General features: G+C 39.3%; 1 protein-coding gene across 2 annotated transcripts in view; it reads right to left on the reverse strand.

Annotated features, from left to right (window-relative positions):
- Nucleotides 1–4,392: 4,392 nt before the first annotated feature.
- Nucleotides 4,393–15,641, reverse strand: part of LOC105925874 (MICOS complex subunit mic25a) — a 104,500-nt gene continuing 93,251 nt past the window's right edge. For both annotated transcript variants that reach the window (XM_036125261.1, XM_021316111.2), the window contains one exon: nucleotides 4,393–4,976. In XM_036125261.1, the coding sequence (XP_035981154.1) occupies nucleotides 4,953–4,976 (24 nt within the window). In that variant the 3' untranslated portion in view covers nucleotides 4,393–4,952. The remainder of the gene's footprint in view (nucleotides 4,977–15,641) is intronic.

Here is a 15,641-nt window from a genome sequence, read left to right on the forward strand (position 1 = left end):
CAATTTTTTTCTACCACCTCCAGAATATTGCATCAGACCAATAAAAATGCTAAATCCTTCATGTAGAAAATGGGGCTTAATGAAAAGGATGTTCAATTTAAAAATACTTTATTAATGTCAAAGGGAAATGAAATGCCGATTTAACTCATGTTACAGCTGATCTGGAGAAGCCTCTGACTGAAGAAACTGTTGTTGTACAACAGTCTGATTAATGCCTGAGCAAAGGTTGTTTTTTTGTTTGTTTGTTTTTTAAACATATTTTTATCCTGTCAAGGCACTTAGAAATGCTTATTATAATGTATTGAATATGACTGTATTTAAAGTTTACTTTAGGTAAAGTTAGTCAGCAATATAACGGGACAAGCTTTTCTATAATTTCTTTGCCTTTGGTTGCCAATTACCATTCAATTGTGAAAAAAAAATCTACAAGTTCAACAACAGTTCTGCATCTCCTGTTGACTGCTAAATGATTTTAAGTCACTGACTACCAACCACTAAGAGCATACGCTGGCAACCTTAATATTTACCAGACAGGGATTGTGACTCGAGTCTGCGACTGAGATTTGACTCGTACTTAAATCACAAAAACAAAGACCCTAAACTCGACACGGACAAGTGCAATCAGTAAGCTAGTTGGAATAGATCATTTACATTTCAGTAAATGATTATTGTTGTCAACATTGACTTACTATAGTATAAACAAATAACTGGTTGTTGTGATAACATTTTGCACAGTGATTAATTTGGCTATTGATACGATAGGCCTATCAGACCTATCGTATTATTTCTCAAAACTATGTTCCAGTATTTAGTGCCAAGGATAGCTTTCAAGTTTGTCTTTGTATTTAATGCTCCCATTATAGCATCACTTGCAGCTCAGACTTTGGTGAACTCTGGGCTATTGGTGGTTATGGCCAGAGTTCTTCAAACTTTTTCTGTTATCCCTCCCTTTTGAAAATCAAACATCCACCCCCATCCCAGCGAAACATAAAAAAAATGGGTAAAAATTTTTACTTTCATTGTTCCATGTCTTAGTGCAGCAAACCGGTTGCTCTAAGGATTACCCAGAATCCCTTGCTACCCATGCTAATGATTGCTGTTACAGACCAAACAGCAGGTGGTGCTGTCGTTTCATTTAGAAGGATTTGGGGTGTTCACAGGCACCAGGTAGCCCCGGACCACTTCTGGTGTCCTCAAGTCTGTTCTAAAACTAGCTCAACCCTCCAGTAAGCTGCATCTAAAATGTTAGTTTAGTCTCTTGCTCTACTTTTGTAATCACACATGCATGACAGTATCTGAAAAAAGAGCATTGAAAATATGTTTATTGGAGAGTGCTTACTCTTCTAGTTCAAAGGTCAGTACAGGTAGCCCTTCGTGTACCACAGTACTCGTTTCAAAAAGGTTGATGAGCCCTGGTCTATAATGTCCCCACATACCTTTTTAACTGTTACACCTGCGCTGTATTTTCTTAATAAAAAAAAAGTCAAGGCTGTTCTCATGCCCCCCTAGGGGGCACGCCCCACAGGTTGAGAACCGACGGTTTTAGCCAATTTGTGATTATTAGCTGTAACTTCTTAATAATGAACACATGGATTTGAAATTACCTGAGTACCGACTGACCTTTGGTTGTTTAAAACAGAACTGACTGGACTTACCTCCAACATAATGTTCATTCTCTTTTCAACTGACATCCTTGTAAAGACACTCCCGGCTCTTCAAAACAAAAGCATTTCCTGTTTGAGTTATTCAGAAACGCAACATTAACTGGCTTTATTCTACTAGTTTTCAGTGAACATGAATGCATGTTTATATTTTTACTAGGGTAAATACAAAACATTATATATATTTTTCCAAAATCATTCATGGCTTTTGTTGAGGCTGAATGTTTTGAAAAACATTAATAAAATTCTGAAATTAAATTGTTAAATTGTAATGTGTTAAAATCTGATTTTAAAACATAATCTACAGCAGTACTGTGTTTTAGGCAGACTATGTGACATGTACTGTTGTGAGAATGTTTATTTCACAGATTTGAGACATATCCTGGAATTTGATTTTTTTTTATACCTTTGAACATTTCTGGTATGTTTATCCTAAAATGAAGGCCTTGTTTTGCACCAAAGCGATGCATAATTAATGTTGAAGCTAAATAGCAGAAACCCTGGATCACATAGTTTGTTGCAATTCCTCTGTGCACGCTAAAACAACCGGGACCACTACAGATTCTGCCAGTATTTTAGCAAAAACTTCATCAGGGTTTCATCAGTATTCTCTGCTCTTCCAGTGTATCTTCATGCTGAAAACGAGTAAAAATATTTAATCCCTTATGTTTTAATGAGCAAAACATGCCAAAGATCCAGATGTGCTTACAAGATGGGCAATAAGAAGGTACAGCTAAGTCTTAAAAAAAAATAAAAAGTAAGTAAATAAATAAAAGATAGTAGAAGAAATTCAAGAGGCGAGATACATGGGATAGAATTTGTAAATAAATAGCAAAATCATTTTTGGTTCAACCAAAGGGCAGCAAAAGAAATCATCAGTAGTCAGTAACTTACCTGCAGTGCAAGGAAGCCAGAGCATACTGAATTTGTAAAAAAAAAAGAGAGAAGTCTGGCTGACAGATAAACAGAACTGGTGTGAAACATGAAAGAACTCAAAGCTAAAAACCCACCCTGTCTTACCATGATACGTATACACCACTTTTTTGCAGTAAAGCTTTTAGTTTGTTGATGTTTTGTCATCTGAACAAAGGGTTGTCTCGTGGCTTGAGGATGCTGGTCCATCCTCACCAGCCAGGAGTCGTCATAGTCAAAGGTATAATGAATTAGAATAATGAAAATGTCCCGTTTTTCTCGATTTTCAATTTTATTTTATGTAAATAGGCTGGTGCGTTGCTTGGAATAGGACAGGCGTCCTTTGGTGCCATGGATCTCGTAGCTCACATGGACACGGAAACAAAGAAAAAGCTGTGAGATGACTGAGTTTGTTGTTACACCGTGCACCAGAAGTGGACCAACTATTTTTGAGCAGACTAAAAGCATAGCATGTTGCTCAGAATCACTGAAGACTTCAGTTTGTCTTCACACTTCCCTCACACAGTGCAAATGTGGAGCTGTTCTCACTGATGCAGAGCCGGTGGAGCAAGGAGAGGAGCCAAACGCTGCCGAGCCGAACCAGCCCTACAGCAACAGCATGGCTGGGCACATGAGGAGGACGAAACGGAAAGCAGAATCACATGGAAAATAAAACAGAATACTTATTTTCTCAGATATGTTGATTTGTTCAGTATGATTCAAAAAGTGAGCCATAACTGCTACAGTTTAATTTTCTAAAGCAAGAGTCATTATTTCTGGCATTATTTAATTGCAGATTTTAAAATATTTTTTTGTAGTTGTTAAATTATTATTTCTAATCCCATAGACATACAATATGTTAAAATAAATGGGCTAGAAGTGTTCTCCAAGTGAAATCAAAATTTGGTAACCCTAGTTTTATTAGGCAGTGCCGTTTGGGGGGGGGGTTAAATCCTTTCCTGACAGTTCCTCTAATGTGTCTAGATACTTCCTGGTTGCTCCGCTTGGCTCATACTGATTGGTTACCAAAGGGATGGGTGTGACTGGTGATGTTTCAGTGGTAGCAGGCTGTGAGGCGATGACATCGCTGCAACAGGAACCCACTTCACGAAAATTAAAATTGCTCCTTTATGGTAAATAAAAAAAAAACATTTTATTGATTTCCTGTGGTGAAGTTTTATTTGACCTTTCTGATCTCAGTGAAACAACTTTATGAGAACGCCCACATTTCCCCTTTGTGGGACAATAAAGCAATTTCTTAGCTTATTTGGCTATTAAAGGATAAACTTTGTTATAGTGTTTGAACTACAACATGAACATCTTGATTGTATAGCTCTTAATTTTTTCCCATTACTTTTCTTTATATATATATATATATATATATATATATATATATATATATATATATATTTTTTTTTTTTTTTACAAGGTAAGGTGTTTAACTACATAAGGTACATCTTTATGCAGTTAATAATAAGGATGTACCCATCCTTATGTTTAACTACAAAACAGCCACGTTGGTTTGCCTTTTTTCTTTATAAATAGCACAATAGGATATAGAATTATTAGCAAATTGTACATAGTCACTGAAATACCAATGGTGTTTGTATTTAAAGCAAATATTTTTTTTATTTTCCTTTTTTGCAATTATATATATATATATATATATATATATATATATATATATATATATATATATATATATATATATATATATATATATATATATATATATACAGTAGACCCCTTTGAAAGTCAGAAAGAGACAACAACACAGCAGTTTGTTTTGCAGTTAGGAAAGAAGAAACCCACCAGTAGGTCAAAGGATATGAATGGTTTAATAAGATGGCCTAGTCAAGCACACGTATGACACGTTGAGGTCACTGCCAGGATAACCTGAGCTTACTCCCATGTTGCTGGAATAATACAAAACCATGAAACTTTAAAGCAAACATCAAATCAAGATCAAAACATGACTGCAACACACTGCATTCAGCACACACACCCCAGCTCTTTTCTTCTTCTTCTTCCTTTCATATCTTCAGAAGCAGCAGAGGTTTTGGACGTGAACTGACTCCTCTCTTTGGCGTACAGAGGAGTGACCCTGAACGCATCTCTGCGCCTCAGGTGTCTAGGGCTGGACTTACAAATGCAGTGACCCAAACCATAAAGCAAACGCACACCTTCATTCTAAAGCTTCCCTGCAGAGTGCAGCGCTGCAGATAAATAGCATAATAAATGTTTATAGACAAGGCATGCTAAAAGCAAATCAACTCTCTTCTTAGTCCAAACAGGAACATGGCCGGTGCTACTCGTAGTGCCTAACGAAAAGTCTCCATCGGATACAGCTTTTATCCGTCCTCTTCCTCCTCCCACTCTTCATCCGTGGTTGACCAGCAGGTTCTGCGGGGAGAAAATGGCGACATTTTATGTGCTTTTTGAATTGTTGCAACCCGATGACACCACCTGACCTTTGAGATGCTTTCAAGGGGAATGGCTGTGACTTTTCCATTCACACTCTTCCACCTCTAACTGACCGCATCTGAAAGGTCAGGTTTGGTAATGGTAGCGATTATCTCAGTAATGGAGAGAAGGAATCCCTAGCTGGCTCGTCTTAGCTTCAAAACCACAGGTAAAAAAAAAAGAAGAAGCAGGTTTTACACTCCAACACACAGACACGTGCGGAAGTATTCATAGTTCATCACATGATTTAACTACTGCTCTGATTTATTGGGATTTCAATTTACTATGTTAACCCTAAGCAAAACCCAGTGCCATGTCCACCTGTATTTAATTGAACCCAGCCGTTCTGTGAAGAAGTCAGAGGTTCGTTAGAGAACCACCAGCAGTGTCAAGATGAATGGACACGGCACAAAGATCAGGAGGAAAGTGGTAGAGAAGATTAAAGCAGAGTTCACTACCAATTTCCACTAAATATTACACAGTTTAATTAATAGTTTGAGCATTATTAATGTGGCAGTATAGAGTGGGAGATAGATTTCCAATCAAGATCTTACTTTTGATTGGTCCCTCACATCGGGTGGCTTCCTATAAAAATCCTCTGTTCTGCTGATGTGCACCTCTCTGTCTTCAGGCATTGGTTGTCCCTGGCTGTTTACTTCCGTGTTTTCTGTGCCTTACGGCAGCACGGATAGTTGCGTACCGAACCACAGATCAGCACAACTCATAAGTGACGGTAAGCGCGAGCACTGATTTGGCCCTTTAGAGTTTATTTAGCTTAGCCTAGTGCTAACATGGCTTCCTGCATTGAAATAGGAGACTTGGGCAAAGGTCCAGAGGCCTCCCCTCCAAAGAGCTGTAGTCCAGCTCAAAGTGGTGTGTAGTGTCTGTTATGGCTAAGATCTAAAGTGTTAATAATTGTTTTGCTTCTGTGTTTTAGTGTGCTTGCAGTGATTCTGCTGTTCTGCCCTGCTTATTTTTGCTTTGCTTCTGTTACCTGCTGCTTTGGTAGTTGTGGGCATGTGCCCGCCCTGTTGCTTGATGTAATTCCCCAAAGATTGATTACTTTCTGGAGCTAAGCGGGACCCAGTTCAGCTGCCACTGAAAGGCCATTTTAAAAATGCCCAACGAACATTTGTTTTTGTTTTTGCATTGTTCACTTCAAGAACATGTACTGTGCTTTCTAGGAGCTGATTGTCACGGCTGTGGTGGTGGAAACCCTTGGTGGTGGTATCTTCTTGGCTTGAGGTGCATTGATTGTTTCATGGTGTTGTTTGTTATATTTTAGTTTCCCTCCAGTTGCTTCCACTGCTCCCCTGTTGACCACAACTCCTGGCCCAGCTATGTTTTATGTGAATGTGATTTTAAGATTTTGTAAAATAAAGTTGTTAAATTGAGCTGGACCGTCTTTTGCCTCTCAGTTTACAAACCTGTGTGCCTTACCCCCCTATTGTCAAATTAAGAAAAGAAGATCCATGGCAACTCCAGATTAGCTGCAGGCATAAACTTGCTTAGGTGGGCTAAACCGTTACCACAAGTGTTTATCCAGAAGTCTAGACTTTATGGTTGAGTGATAAAAGACAAACCAGACGTTAATAGAAGGTATTTGCAACTTCCATTTGCAGTGGAAGAAGGTACCCTGGTCTGTTGACAAAAAAATAAATAAATAAAAATAATGGCCTACAAGTAAATCACTGCCCATGGCAGAAAGTTGACATTAAAACAACAATCTGAAAATAAAAGCCTCAACTGTGAAACCTGGTGGTGGCAGCATCATGATGTGGGGAGGCAGCTTTTCTTTATCAGGGGCAGGAAGCAGGAAAATCCATCAAACTTCGAGGTTATTAAGTGGAAAAGCTGTGGACAACTGGAAGGCATATGAAGACGTTTGTAAGGCCTTGTACCTTAGCTGCTGATGAAGACTTCAAACTGCAGTACATTTATGCTCTAAACGTAACACCCGCTGTTACAACCTGTTCACTTTGATAATATAACCCAACACCTTCCAACAAAACCACCAAGAGCTCTGAGAACCAACGCTGGCCGAGTTTTTATTCCCGAGACGAAATGGCGGCTTCCTGGAAAAGCTTTGTAGATAAACCTGAGGATGAGCAGCCAGTATGACAGGAGCCGCAGCAGCATGAAAACATCTAGCGACAAACTTTGGGAGCAGGCTATCAAAATGTTGAACTGAGGAGGATGTATGCTATTACTGCTGGAGGATGTATTTTTAGTGCGATGATTTATTCAGAAGCTACAGAGTTTGAGAATATGAGGAAAAGGCGGGTTTTCCAGGGGCTGACAGGCCGTCAATGGGAAAGTCTATATATAAACGCATATAAATACACACGTATGTGAATTAGACGGGGAATCTGAAGAGAAACTATTTAACCTGACGGTTCTGAAATGTCACAGTTAAGGCGGAGGATGACATCAGCACAGAACCACAGCAAACTGTGACGCAGACGCGCGTACGCTTGGTTCTGTTGGCGGGTTTTACGGCTCTCGCTTTGTCGCCCGCTTTTCTCACATGTGGATGATATTCTGTCAGGAACATCATCAGATCTCACACACCTTCCCTCCGCCGCTTCCGTCTTACAACATGAACACGAGGCTGATAAATACGTGCAGGAGGACTGGGCTCCAGGTCCAGATTCGCTGGATTAGATACTCTTTCATCTTCAAAGGTGCACCTAGTCTACACAACACTGACAGATTGAAGGTGCAGGAACCAGAGACTCACTTACTCAGATTATTTTTGATATTTCAGCCAAAATATTTGTATTTTCATTTCCTCTAAGTCCAATATGAACATTCAAGTGAATAAATGCTTTCATAGTTCCACATGGTTTTAACATATAATGAAATTAAACTGCATGAAGTTAACATTTATGTAATTGTCTAATTAATAAATTTTATTTATTTTTGAATATGTAACAACATACAGAATTAGAGAAAAAAATAAGAAAAAAATAGATAAACAAATAAAGATGTAATATAATTTTCACAATAAAACATTGCCTTTGTATTACGTAACTTAATCAATTATTAAATTAGAATCCACTAATTTGATTATCATAAATTATATATAATTACATGACAAATTATTTATTGGACTGCGGCATTTGCAGCCTTCAACACTGTAAGATCAGGAGCATCTGGGTCATTATTGGCCAGCTTCTTATCAAATTTAGAACGTCACCGTGAAAATCTTTAATTTATTTGGTGCTTTTCTTTTTCCAGTTGAAAGATAAAAAATTCAAAAGCCTTTGAGTGCTTTGTGTAGCAACCTGTTAAAACGATCCACTCACGCTGTCTGTTGGACCTTTTGTGCAGACAGGAGAGCTCCGACTACCGTCCAAGTTCCCTGCAGCTGTTACTGAAATCATTAAAAGGTGATCGATGCAGCTTAACGCTTTTAAACCTTCTTCTTTAGCCTCTTCACCTCTCATTCTCTTCCCATTCACGTGTTTCCTTTTAAAAACAGCTTACTGTTCTTATGATGTTCGAATGGCAACAATAACGGGTCTGTTGGTGTATTTACATTTAGAAGGATTTACCGACAGTATGGCACATATAAGTGGTTTTCTGTAACAATGGCTGGGAGGATAGAGGGGTGGAATCAAGAGGCGCAAAGTCTCTTCAAACCTGTTGAACCTTTCCACAATTTCTCACATTATAACAGTAAACAATGTATTTCATAGGGATTTTATGTGATAGCCAGACACAAATTGGAAGACAGCGTGAAGTGGTAGAAAAAGTTGGTGTGGTTTTCAATAGTTTTTTATAAGTAAAGGTCTAAAAGGTTTTGCTGCCCCGGGTCGGTTCTCACAGAAGCACCTTTTGCTGCTATTATAGCTGGAAGTCTTTCGGGGTGTGTCGCCACCAGTTTTGCACATTTAGAAAGTGTATTTCTTCTTCGATCCTTTAGGATCAGACAGGATGGAAAGTGCATAAAATAGCAATTTTCTTGTCTGGCAACAGATTATCAGTTGCATTTAAGTCTGGACTCTGACTGGGCCGTTCTGACATATGAATGTGTTTTGGTGTAGACCATTTCATTGCAGCTCTGGCCAAAGATCGCTGCTGGAAAGCACAGGTGCATCTGTATAAATTAGAATACTATTGAGAAGTTCATTCAGTTCAGTAAGTGATATGTGCTTGACTTCACCAAGTCATTATGTAGATTATTACACAATGAGGTTTTCAATCCTTATTTCAAGCCTTTATTTCTTTTAAGATGTTTTTTGCTTAAAGTTAATGGAAACTACAGTTAATTTCTTAGAAGATTAGGTTATTACATCAGCTGGAAAAAATGAATACAGAGATGTGGGCTTAATGAAAAGTATGTTTGCTTAAACATTGTTGTTTTAAAACTTTCAGTCTGACATTTTCTAATCTACTGAGATGGACCCATAATCTCCGCCACAGTCTGGTCTCTTCGCAGCCTAAAAAATGCTTTGCCTTAAACCACCGCAGCTCTGCCTGCAACAGTCAGGATTGCTGATTCCTGAGAATCCATAAAAGTCTCAAGTCCTTTGCGGCATCTTACATGTTTTCTTTGAGGACTGTCCTTTATATACTTCCGTTACAATTTCCATCCAAAAAAGCATCTTCACGTCATAATGCTACCACCACGACAGCCACTATTTACGATGAGGATATTATGTTCAGAGAAATGGTAAGTGTTAGTTTTCCATCATACACAGTGTTGTGCATGTAGATCAAGAGGTTCAGGTTTGGTCTCCTTTGACCAGAGCCACTTCCTCCACATGTTGGCTTTGTCCCCGACATGGCTAGTGGGAAAACCTACAAGTGAGAATTCTAATGTAGATATGATTCTATAGGCTTAGGCTGCTGGAGGACATCAGGGTCTATTTCTCTTACTCTGCTGAGTTCTCCTACTGCTCTCCAATTTGCATTGTTTGTTGTTCAACTTTTAACTTTTTGTTCTAATTTTTCTCTTCATAGTAGGTACACCTGGTCTGGCTTTGTGTTAGCTGTGACATCATCCAGATGAGACAGATCATCTGCTATTGTCATATAACATAGAAAGGATTCCTGGATCAATTTGTGTTTCTGTGCTTTTTGTGTCTCTGCTCTGTCCTCTCTAAGCTCCAGTCAGTCGAGGCAGATGGTCGTTCACACTGAGCCTGGTTCTGCTGGAGGTTTTCCTCCCTGTTTAAGGGAAGTTTTCCTCTCCACTGTCTCTTAATGCATGCTCAGTATGAGGGATTGCTGCAAAGCCATCAACAATGCAGACGACTGTCGCTGTAGCTCTACGCTTCTCCAGGAGGAGTGAATGCTGCTTGTCAAGACTTGATGCAATCTGCTGGGTTTCCTTAGATAGAAAACGTTTTGACCAATCTGTCTGTATGATTTGATTGAATTTGACTTTGTAACGTGCCTTGGGATGACACGTGTTGTGAATTGGTGCTATATATATAAAATTTAATTCAATTGATCTAATGGCATTCTTAAAAAAAAACAACATAGGTTTCTTCCGGTCAAATTTCCAAAGAGCTCAGATTTGTGCCGTGCACAACTCCAAATCGTCCTGTTGACAGATTCTTCCACCTGAGCAGTGGATGTCTGCAGCTCCCTCAGAGTTACCATGAGACTCTTGGTTGCTTTCCTGAATAATTCTCTCCTTACACCACCTGTCAGTTCAGCTGGACAGACTTATCGTGGTAGGATGGCAGAACTGCAAACCTATTTTCAGATGGTGGACTGAAAAGTGCTGTTAGCCGTCTTCCTTGGTCGCCATCATTCTTTATCGCTAATGTTCTCTAACAAACTCCTGAGGTCCTGACAGGACAGCTGGATTCATACTGAGATTAAATGACACACACATTGACTCCATTTCTGATCAGATTACTCCGGAAGATTAAAACTGGTTGCATTTGATTTTATTCAAGATTATTAGAGGAAAGGGGGCCAACATTTTTCTTTCCAGATTTGTAAAGAAAAAAAAGGTCCAAACCATCCATGATTTGTTATTCCCATTCACAATTATGGCCTGCCTTCTGTTTTCCATCATAGAAAATTCAGATCATCGTCGCAGAGTGACTGAGAGCGTATAATCCAAATTAAAGTGCCTAATTCACTCTTTTACATCAGGTGAAAAGCCTGTCAATATCCTCTCAGAATGTGCTTCCTTATATTCCACAGTTCTGCCATTCACGGTCGACTAAAAGACCAAGAACAGCTGAAAGTTGCCCAGGTTACCGCATCCTTCAACAGCTTGGATCTGGACCGTTACAACGAGCCCGTTTCCATTTCATGCGGCTCTAGTCAGCAGATCAACAGACCACAATGCAGGGACTGTAGAGAAAAGAAGCAGGACAGAGGGCGATCGGTGCAGGAGATAGAAAGAGAAAAACAAATAACCAGCAAGACGTCAGGTAAAGGTAGGGGAGCAGGAGAAGTCAGCCTTTTCCCCCCATTCTGCAGAATCCAGCACGAGAGCCTTGACTCAATTGGAAATCCATTTTATCTGATGACTGGCAGGCAATTGGAACTCCCAGGTGATGAGCTGAGGTTCTGCGGTTGATAGACCCGAGGGACGGAGGGACGGAGATGGAGCCGAATGTGGAGGGGAGCACGCACTAAAGAGGCAGGCCTCGCTAACAAAGTTCCTTTCAGGCATCAACTATCAGCAAGTTCACTTTTTTTTGTGTGGAAAACGCAGGAACCAGAACGGCTCTCTGAAAATAACAAAGTTAGTTCAAATAGAAACAAAGACACATCTGAGAAGAAGGAGTTTTGCTTAAATCACAAGCTATTTACACCTGGTTTCAACGTGAATCAGTGAGCCTAAACATTCAGCCAGAAATGGTTCAGATCAAAGCACATCCATGTGTTGGAATGGCCTAGTCAAAGTCCAGCCTTACAATGGCTCTCAAAAGTGTACACAACCCAGGGAAATTATTTGTGATTACAATAAAACTGGATTTTTTTTTAAAAGGTTTCAAAACCTTTTCAACCATTTCTGTTAAAAGCATCCAGTAAAGTTCAACTGAAAAAACAAGCACATTTATTAGAGGAAAGGTTGCAATTAGATGGTTGCGTAAGATTGCAGACCTTTGAACTATTACTTTGTGGAAGCTTGCTTTAATTTGATTTCATGACCCAGTCTTCACAAGCTCTCACCTGCCATAATTATAGAGAGCCTGTTTGACCTGAAATGAAGTTCAGCTGTCCAAAAAGGTTTTTTCCTGACTTTTACACATTTCCATGTCTTAGTTAAAGCCATAGTAAGCAGGAAGGTTAGAAAAGATCAAAAGGAATTCGCTGTACAATGGTTTCGGTCAGGAGAAGAGCGCAACAAAGTCCACAGCTTTATGCTACTTTACACCATAGCACGGGAAAATAGTCACCTTTTTATTATTTAATAGAGTGACATAATAAGTGATATTTTCTAATGAAAGGAAACTTTAACTTTTGGGTCATAAATAAATAAATACATTTTGACCCATAAATATCTTTGTGCACCACCAAAAGTACACCATGCGTACAATGAAACATGGAGGTGGAACCATCATGATCTGGGGTTGCTTTTCTTCAGATGAACCAGTTTTTTTTAATTTTATTTAGGTGAGTGATTTTATGAGCTACAAATACCGGACCATAATGAGCAAAAACCTTCTGCTGTTTGGTGGAAATCTAATCACTTCTGAATCAACAAAGACAAAAATGTATGGGAGGAAAATGAACGTTTTGAAATGGCCTAAAAAGGACTAAACTTGACGATAAATCTGTGGAGCCACTTGAAGAGAGCTGTAGCGAACAGATGTTTTTATAATGTGTTAGATTTGGGGAATTTTTCCAAGTCAAGATGTGGGATGCCGATAAGACTTATCCCCAAAGAAGACTGAATGCTGAAATGTAATCTATAGTTGGAATAAAAAAAAATAAAACATGAAATGTCTGAGTACGTGGGTGTGAATTCTTCAGAATTCTGGTTATTGTAGGTGTATTTTTTTTTACAGGACTAGAGTCACAGTGCATGTAAAAAATTTAGGAGGTAATTTTTTTTAATTGGAGTCCTATTTTTTTCTGCATCACTAAATCCTGACATTTTCCGAGTGGCGTGTAACCTTCTGAGATTCCAGTTTCTGGATTTTGAAAGCTGGCAAGATGCCCCCCCCCCCCTCCCCCCCTTGAAAGATAAATAGATCAATAAATAAAACTCTTGAAGTTGCAACTGCATTGAACTGTGATTCTACAAAAAAAAAAAAAAAAAAAAAAAAATCAACTCGTGCCTCATTTTCCTTGCATTAGTACATCTGTATGGTTCTGTCACTGCAGCAGATGCTTTGGAAACAAATGTATATTACAACACATTGAGGCACTGATGGAAACCGTGTGAATTCAACATTTGGGTAATATAACATAAATAACAAGCCAACTTTGAAGACTCTGCAAGATAAAAAAAAACACTTATAGAGCTGCAGCATAGCTCTAAAAAAAAACAATTTCCAAAGTTCCACATGAAAGAGAAGTTGTCAACATAGCTCTAAGGAACAAACAATAACACACCGATATTTATTTATTTACAAAAAGGCCAGAGAAGAAAGGGGAACAAAAAAAGAATCGATCTCCTCAGGAGTGCTGCGTGCGAATTGGAAAGCAATCACAAAGGAAAATCATGCTTCAAATCGTCAAGAAAAAGAAGCAGGGAGATAGACGGATTGACGGACAGCAGGACACAAAAGAGGCTGCTGGAAAGTGGACTGTTTCGATAATGTTGTGGCTGTTTGAAGGCGACAAAAGCCAGAGGGAAAAAAAAACGGAAAAAAAAAAAAACACAAAACCCCCACTGCTATCCTCTCTTATCCCGGCTGGTGGTCCAGGTTCCACAAAGGTTCTTGCTCAGAACGCGCAGGGGGTGGGATGGCGAAACGCTGACTAGAGAGAGGAGAGCGTGCCCAGAAACCCAAAAATAGTAAAAACAAAATAGGTGTGTCAATTCCTTATATAGTTGAGGTCGCTTTCAGTACAACACAATACAGGGTGGTGTTGAATTGTTCCCCTGAGCCCCTGCTGGAGAATACGCCGAGAGGACGAGAGCGGGGGGTCTGCTGGCGCGAGCCGATGGATTGGCGGAGCTCAGAAAAGGTCAGTGTACAGCAAGCGAGGGGCACAAAGGCTGGGGAAAAATGCCTCTACTGGGGGGGGCGATTGTCAACACGCTCAACCCCGTGAGCGCACTCGCTGCTTTTTTCCCCTCGTTTGAAAGCTCGGAGGAATCCGGGGCCCGAGAGAGGCCAGAAGGCAGATGAGAGAGAAAAACGGAGGCTGGACTCGGTTCGATCGAGAACTGGAGCGCGACAAAAGCAAAGACAGCGAGGGAGGACGGACAAAGAAAAACATCTTGCAGGGAGGGAAAATTGTCTCAACTTTTCTAGTGAAAAAGTTCAAATGGTTTTAGAATTTCTTCATGCCGAAAAAAAAAAAAAAGAAAAATACCAGGTAGGAAAAAAAAAAACAAAAAAAAAAAAAACACACGAGATGACTTACTGAACCTTGTTAAAGGTAATAATTTCCTCCAATCATTACTAAAAATATTTAATAACACCTGCTTTAAGATATACATTGTTCCTCACCTTTAAAAACACTTTTCATCTCCAGCTCCTCAGTTAGGTGCGACTTCTGGCACCTGAGCTGCAGCTGCGCTTACAGTGTAGCTTTGACAACTTTCATTAAGCTAATGATGAAGATCAGCCATCGCGAAAGGCAAAATCCCACTGCCTATAAAGGAAATCTGGATCAGTACTCTGGTTAATAGGAAGATCCAAGACCGCCTATGTGCAGTGAAAATAAACAGGAAATGATCAATATTGTAAGCATCTTTTTAATTGAATATAATGCTGATATAAAATACAAAAGAAACTAGGCTAATTCACATAAAAAAAATATCTGTTTTTAATTTCCAGAAGCCAGCTTGGGGTAAGTAATTTTGCACAGGAAATAGTCACTGGGAGGAATGATGGGTAATATCTGGATCACAGTCATTTAATCGTAAACATCCCACCATGATATATTTTACTAGTAGTACATAAGAGTTTGAATTATTCTGACGTGTTTGGAATATATTAATTTTCTTATTTATTTTAATAATATTATCTACCTGGACTTGAAAGGGAACATTTTATGACATTTATCACCTTGCTTTCCCGTTTTTGTCCTCAGAGAACCGCATCCAGATGCTGTATTTGGGTTTTTTTCTGCCTCCAAAACTCACCTATGGTCATAATTTGAGGGTAATCTTACAGGAATGAGCTAATAATGAATAAAACAGGCTGAACTGAGCTGTCTCCACAGGATGGTTGGACTTTTAGTTAGTAGTGTAGCTATTCATTAGGTGCTCAGTGTAGAGTTGTTGCTTCAATGCAAAGAAAATATGCTGGTTATGGTGGTTTAGACAATTGCTATGGATGCATTCCTATGGACTTGTTTCAGTGTGAGGTGGTCTAATAAGCCTAATAAGAATCATCTTTACTGTCATTGCAACACACATTCCAATGAAATTTGTCCTCTACATTTAACCCATCCCTTAGGGAGCAGAGGGCTGCCACTGTGTGCTGTCCAGGGAGCATTCTGGGG

This window comes from Fundulus heteroclitus, chromosome 1, assembly GCF_011125445.2.
Source record: "Fundulus heteroclitus isolate FHET01 chromosome 1, MU-UCD_Fhet_4.1, whole genome shotgun sequence".
NCBI classification, from domain to species: domain Eukaryota; kingdom Metazoa; phylum Chordata; class Actinopteri; order Cyprinodontiformes; family Fundulidae; genus Fundulus; species Fundulus heteroclitus.